Consider the following 6,825-nt stretch of genomic DNA (forward strand, 5'->3'; position numbering starts at 1 on the left):
TACCAGGGCACCCACCTGCCAGTTTCTTTGCAAGGAAGGGGCTGAGGCTGCAACAGGAGCAGACCTCAGGGAGGCCTTTGCCACTCGGGGTAGCAAAGCTTCCTGCGGTATCTTGTTGCCTGGAATGACGGCACCGAGCGGTACCAAGATGTGCAGAGAGACAGAGGCCAAAGCGGCAGAGGGTCACCTTGATTCAGGCCTCCGTGCGGCTCCTGTCTGCCTTCTCCAGGTCAACGGTCAGAAGATGACCATCCCCTACGAGCCCAACGACCAGCTGCGGGTCACCATGCGAGGCCACCGCCTGTATCTGATCACAGACTTTGAGCTGGTCATCAGCTTCAATGGAAAGAACAACGCAGGTACCTGAGCGTGGGGACCGGAGGGCCGAAGGGACATTCCAAGGATGGGGGTAGGGAAAACCACGTCTCGGGCCGAACGTAGTGAAAGGACCTCTGCCTGGGAGTGGGGCCCCCGAGCTCCAGGGGAGGACCCAGGAGGGGTGGGAAGTGACGAGGTGGGGAGTTTCGATTCTGGGACCCCTTCCTCCTGCAGTGATCTCCCTGCCCATCACGTACCGAAGGCTTGTGCGCGGCCTGTGCGGCAACTACGACCAGAACAAGAGGAATGATTTTATGCTGCCCAACGGTGCCCTCACCCAGAACCTCCTTGTCTTTGGCAACAGTTGGGAGGTGAAGAAGACCAAGGGAGGCCTCCCCCGCTTCTCAAGGTGAAAGGCCTGGGGCTGGGCAGGGAGGCCCAGCCTGGGCTGGAGGGGCGATGAGCGACACCGTAGTATCTGTTTACACCCTGCTCACCCCCATATCCTCAGCAGAGGAGGAACCCCGAGGTCAAGGGCTCAGACTGGCTTGATTCTCCTAATCCCATCGTTTCTTTCCCCTCCCACTGACTGTGGGGCACCTGCCCTGTGGATCCCGGTCTGTGCCCGAGCCCTCCCCTCCCCTCCCCACCCAGTTCTTCCTAAGTTCACAGCCATGGTGGGCCTCACCTGGCCCTTCACTATCTCTGCCCCAGGGAGGTACAAGAGGAGGAAGTGAAAGAAGAGGAGGCGTCAGGCTTTCATGTGTCAGAATGCAGCCCGGAGCAGCTGGAGCTCATCGAGCACACACGGGCGTGTAGCGTGCTGGTGGACCCCCAGGGCCCCTTCGCTGCCTGCCACCAGCCTGTGGCCCCGGAACCCTTCCTGGAGTGAGTCGGGGACCCAGGACACGTGGGAATGGCCTTTCTCCAGGTCCTGGGGCCTGTTCTCTGATCGGCTCTCTGTTGGGCACAGTTCTCTCTGTGGCCTTGGTACTTGTCTCACACACACACACACACGCACACACGGACACTGCCTGGTGGGGCTTCCGGGGCCTCTTCTGTGGGGCCGGGTCTCCTTGCCTCCCCCTCTCTGACAGCACCCAACTGTCCCTGCCATCCCCCCAGGCACTGTGTGTCTGATCTGTGTGCCGCCCGGGACCCCAAAGAGCAGGATGAGCGGCGTTGCCAGGTCCTCAGCGGGTACGCCATCATCTGCCAGGAGGCGGGCGCCAACCCGGTCAGCTGGCGGAACCACACCCACTGCGGTGAGGCCCTGACCTTCCCCAGCCGCGGGCTCCCGGCCTCCTCCCCTGCCCCCGGCCATTTCCGCCCTCTGCTCCGCTCTGAGCCCCCACCGGTACCCGCACCTTGGCTTCCTGCCTTGCTTCCCCCAGCCCTGAACTTTCCCCTTGTCAACGCCCTCCCGAACTAACTCCTTCTGTGCCGTCACCCGAAGCCTCAGCCCCGTCACCCCGTCACCTTGTCACCCCGTCACCCCGTCACCCCGTCCTGCTCCTTCTCGCCGGTGCCCACCCTGGCTCCACCTCATGCGCTGGTGTCACAGACAAAAAGACACGTAAAGCTGGTCCACTCTTCTGGCTCCCCCGCCTCTACCAAGCTCTGTGCTCTGTTGGGTGACCTCGTTGCCCACACGTGGGGGGCCCCAGCGCAGCCACCTTCTGACTATGACTCTGTCCCCGCTGTCCCCTCAGCCTTGCCGTGTCCGGCCAATACCGTCTATCAGAGCTGTATGACACCCTGCCCAGCCTCCTGTGCCGCCCTGGCAGCTCCCAGGGACTGCAAGGGCCCCTGCGTGGAGGGCTGTGCCAGCCTCCCAGGCTACATCTACAGCGGTGCCCAGAGCCTCCCCCTGGCCCACTGTGGCTGCACCAACAATGGCATCTACTACCAGGTCCGGGCTGGAAGTGGGAGGCCTTGGGAGAGCAGACAAGGAGAGCCAGACTCTGGAGGTGAACCAGAACCCCACCTCCCTCCCCTTCTCCCTCTCCAGCAGGGTGACGGCTTCGTGACCGAGGATTGCTCCCAGCGCTGCACCTGTGCCAGCTCGGGGGTCCTGCTGTGTGAGCCCCTCAGCTGCAGCCCTGGGGAGATCTGCACCCTGGGGAACCTCACTCGTGGCTGCTTCCGAGGTGAGCCTGGACCGGCCCTTGACAGCGGGCTGCGGGTGGGGGTGAGGGTGGAGGTGTCCCTGGACCGAGGAGCATCCCTCCCAGTCCTGTGCCTGGGACTCCATCTCATCAGTGTCAGGAAGTTCGTGCCATGCGATCCCACTCTGTCTTCTTCGGGAGGGGCAAAGGCACAGGCCCTGCCTTCTCTGAGCCTCTGCTCTCTGCCGGGCACCGTGCTGGGCCCTTTGCCCAGCGTTAGCTTCCCGGGATCTCCTTTAGTCCTTACTCACCACCTGGGGGTAAGCACACCATCCCCACTTTATAGGTAAAGAAAATGGAGTTCAGAGAGGGTGAGCAGTTTCCCCAGAGCTCGGGGAGTGTAGAGCCAGGACTGGAAACCCGGCCAGCGGACCTGGCGAGTCTCTGTCAGCTGCTGCTTTCTTCCCTGGCGTCCCAGCCCCCAGCCCCCTCTCCCTGGCTGTGGAGAAGCCCCTCTCAGACCCCCCCTCCCAACCCCTTCCATCCTTGCAGACAGCCCGTGCCTACAGAACCCCTGTCAGAATGATGGTCGCTGCCAGGAGCAGGGAACCCACTTCACCTGTGAGTGTGAGCTTGGTTACGGGGGACACCTCTGCACGGAGCCTTGGGATGTGCCACCCCCCAAAAAGCCAGGCAAGAACTTCATCCCAGCCTGTATCCTCATAGCCTGTATCCCAGCCTGTATCCTTCATCCCAGCCTGTATCCTCACAGCCTGTATCCCAGCCTGTATCCTTCATCCCAGGCTGTATCCTCACAGCCTGTATCCCAGCCCGTATCCTTCATCCCAGCCTGTATCCTCACAGCCTGTATCCCAGCCCGTATCCTTCATCCCAGGCTGTATCCTCACAGCCTGTATATCCCAGCCCATATCCTTCATCCCAGGCTGTATCCTCACAGCCTGTATATCCCAGCCCGTATCCTTCATCCCAGCCTGTATCCTCACAGCCTGTATCCCAGCCTGTATCCTTCATCCCAGCCTGCATCCTCACAGCCCCTTCCCCACAAACAATGGCCGCAGAATTATCCCATATAATATAGTATTACCCTATAATATCTATTATAGATGTATAATAGATAATATAGTATCAATGTGGTATATTACTATATGAAATGTAATAATATTATAATATGATCCCTGCAGATTAGCCGGGTCAGTGTCCTTCAAGGATCTCAGAGTCCCTTTGCCCATCTCCTACCCACATACTCTGGAATCTTCTGTCTGATCCTGAGCTCCCCACTTCTGAGACCTGTATGCCTCACCCTGCTGTTATTCCCCTCCCTCGTGTCCCTCCGAGCCTCCAGTACCTTTTATTGGTATTCTCCATCCCAAACTGTAATTCCTGTGAGCCTCTGGGCCAGTGGTTCTCCAACTTTATCCTCGTGCCTAAGATCGGGGTGGAGCAGGGCTGTCTTGTTTACCTTGTTCATTCCGGGACTCATCCCCAGAGATTTGGATTCAGTAGGTCTGGAGGGGGCCCCAGAGAGCTGCATTTTTCGCAAGCTCCCAGGTGACCGATGGAAGTGATGCCTGGGCTACTCTTTGAGAAGTACGGACTGACATAATACCCTGGACTCTAGGGGACCAACTGGATAAACATCCCCTTAGAAGGTTCATGGGAGTTGTGTGTCCAGAAGCAGGAGGGCAGCACCAAGGCCTTGAAACCCCTGGGAGCAGCAGCCTCCTTGAGGGAGAAACAGCCACCAGGGATGTAGGGGATGCAATCCCTCCAGGGTGGCAGCCGAGGACGGAAAGGGAGTGTCTCTGCCACCCCTTCCTATCCCACATCCCTATTTCTCTTCCCCATGCCCCAGAAGCCTCCAACTTTGCGGTCATCCTGTTGGGATTGCTGGTGACTGTGCTGGTCATAGTGTCAGCAGTGACCAGAGAATGCATTTCCAGGAAGAGGAGGGGGTGAGTTTCAGGAAAGGGGAAGAGGAGGGGCGGCTGGTAGGGGAGCAAATACGGGGAGCGGGCGCCGACCTTCAAGCTGGTGTCTGTTCCCCACGCCCTCTAGGGAGAAAATGCAGAGCCAGACCAGAGATGAGCTGCCAGGTACCGGTGAGCACCAGCCCCACCGTCCACAGCTTTGGCTCCGGGAAGTCGGGTCTGCTTCTAATACAAGGTTTTCTCGCTTTCTCCTCAGATTTTGTTCCAGACCATGCCTTCAAAGTCGCTCAGTTTTGAGTTGTCCACAGAAGAAGGAGACATAAAATTATTTATTTTTGAGACGTGAATTTGTACATGATTCTGGTGGAGAAAGGCTCTGTGAGGGGGGTCTTGAGGGGAGAAGTAGGAGGGAGACGGGGTGTGAGGGTCTAGGGCTGGGGGCTCCACAGAGCGTCCAGAGGGGAGGGGAACAGAGGTCTGCGGAGGTGAGGGGCTGTCTGTCCCTTAGACAAAGCCACGTGAGGGTGGGCCACCCGCCCTCTGCTTCGGGGATACAGGAGAAAAGACTTCACGCCAGGAATCCTTGTTCTTGGCGGACTTGGCCTCAGAGCTCCCCACCGGCAGGTAGTGAAAGGTGATCCTGAGGTTTTCCATTTCTAACGATGCGACTAAGGCGCTGGGCAGAGGCTAAGGACTGGGGATGTGGCTTTTTCCAAAGGGTGAACCAGCCGGCCTGTGACCAAAAGGGCCTTGGGGTTCCTATGGTAACTGAGGGTGGAGTCTGAGGGCCGGCTTGGGAGGAGTTTGGAGCTCCATCCTATTAGGAGTGAGCAGCTCACCTCAGCCAAAGGCCAAAGTGCAAACATTCCCACCCTGACCCCTGTGCCTCGTGCCTCTCACCAGGCAGGTCCTGGGGGAAGGGATGGGACATCCTGCTTGGGCTCTAAGAAGAAGAAGGTTGTCAACGGGGGGGCTCAGGATGTGGGACCCCCAAGGACAGGGGATGCCAAAACAGGCAGGACCCTGGGTTCTAGAAAGGAATCCTTATTCTGTGCTTGTCCTCCAAATGACCCCAGAAGCCACCTTCATGTAAGGAAGCAGGACCCAAGCTGGCTGGGGAACGGGCTCCAAGGGAGGGGTGCCCCTGGCCAGGCCACCCAGCCCCTTAGCTGGGGGGAGCAGCTCACACTCTGGAGCTTGTGAGAGGAAGGCTCAGGCATTCTGGAACTGGACTGGCCGTGCTTTAACCTGGGCATCACGGGGCTCCCGGCGGCATGCCTGCCCGCACTGAGCTCCCTTCTCCTGCTCTTTGATCCTCTGCCTCTCTGTTCTTCATCTATATCCTGCCCCCTTGATCTCGGTTCCTCCCCTCACCCAGCTAAGGTCTCCTTATCTAGCCTGGATGTCTGGTTGGCAGCGAAGGAGGTGGCCTGGACCAGCATCCTCGAGATAGACTTCCTCTTTCTGGAAGTAGGGGGACCCAGACCCCCGCTGTCATCGGCAGGATGGACTCCCATCCACCCCTTTTAGGGGTACAACACCTGGGCCGTGTCATCGAGGGAGGGAACAGAGGATTCCAGAGTATTATACTCCCGAAGGCAGGAAATTGGGGACAGGATCACTGCCGGAGGCTTCCTGGGCTGGGAGAGGCAGAGAGTGTGATTTGGGGTCCTGTACTGACCCCAACACGACAACAGGGGTCAGCTGAGATGCAGAAATGGCAGGGCTGCACCAGCTTGACAAACCTGACCCGGTCCAGGGCTGCCCCTGCAGTTGTCTCCTGGGGCGGGCAGGCTGGGAAACCAAAGATGCTGAGAGTCTTCGGGGGTTGACCCCCACCCTCATCTCATCTTCCTGTTTGGGAGGGAGAAGTTAGGGGAAGATACTCAGGTGGTTTCCCCTCCCTTCCCAAGAGGCTGGGAGAACCTGCCTGGGCAGCATCTTGAAAGGGGGAATTGTCCTCCCAACCTAGCGCAGCATCTGTACGTGTGTGTGTGTGTGTGTGTGTGTGTGTGTGTGTGTGTGTGTGTGTGTGTACTTGTGGGGGGTCCACGTCCTGCACTCCAGCCTCTGCCCCTCCTCCACAGCCGATGCAGACACTCCCCCCACATTGCCTCTAAACCAACCCCAGCTGTCAACATCTGGCCCACATCTGTCTCTTTCATGTGACTGGACCTCCACCCCAGATTCCCCCCTCCCCCCTTCAGGGGGCTGTAGGGCCGGGCTCTGAGCTCAAGGCCTCCCCTGCCTCACAAAGCCCCCTGCCAGGGCTAGGGAACCAGGGCAGGGGAGGGAGGGCAACCCCATCCCGGAGGTGCCCCAGGCTATTGGCAGAGCCGTCTGGAGCCGTTAGAAGCAGCTGCCGATGACTCATCTTCCACTGCCCCCACCCTCCCACCTCAAACACACCGTGGGGCCGGGAACCAAGCGCCCAGCCCCGTCTCCAGACC

The 6,825-nt window shown here is 59.3% G+C and overlaps 1 protein-coding gene across 1 annotated transcript in view; it reads left to right on the forward strand.

The window, feature by feature from the left end:
* ZAN (zonadhesin) overlaps positions 1–4,672 on the forward strand; it is a gene marked incomplete at both ends in the record, with an annotated part of 32,221 nt that extends 27,549 nt beyond the window's left edge. Inside the window, 10 exons of the mRNA XM_082856837.1 lie at positions 230–359; positions 553–727; positions 1,033–1,206; positions 1,444–1,583; positions 2,031–2,230; positions 2,330–2,468; positions 2,979–3,119; positions 4,300–4,399; positions 4,503–4,540; positions 4,632–4,672. Coding sequence (XP_082712963.1) covers positions 230–359; positions 553–727; positions 1,033–1,206; positions 1,444–1,583; positions 2,031–2,230; positions 2,330–2,468; positions 2,979–3,119; positions 4,300–4,399; positions 4,503–4,540; positions 4,632–4,672 — 1,278 coding nt within the window. The remainder of the gene's footprint in view (positions 1–229; positions 360–552; positions 728–1,032; positions 1,207–1,443; positions 1,584–2,030; positions 2,231–2,329; positions 2,469–2,978; positions 3,120–4,299; positions 4,400–4,502; positions 4,541–4,631) is intronic.
* Positions 4,673–6,825: the final 2,153 nt, after the last annotated feature.

This window comes from Leucopleurus acutus (genome assembly GCF_964270905.1).
Source record: "Leucopleurus acutus genome assembly, chromosome: 16".
Lineage (NCBI taxonomy): Eukaryota > Metazoa > Chordata > Mammalia > Artiodactyla > Delphinidae > Leucopleurus > Leucopleurus acutus.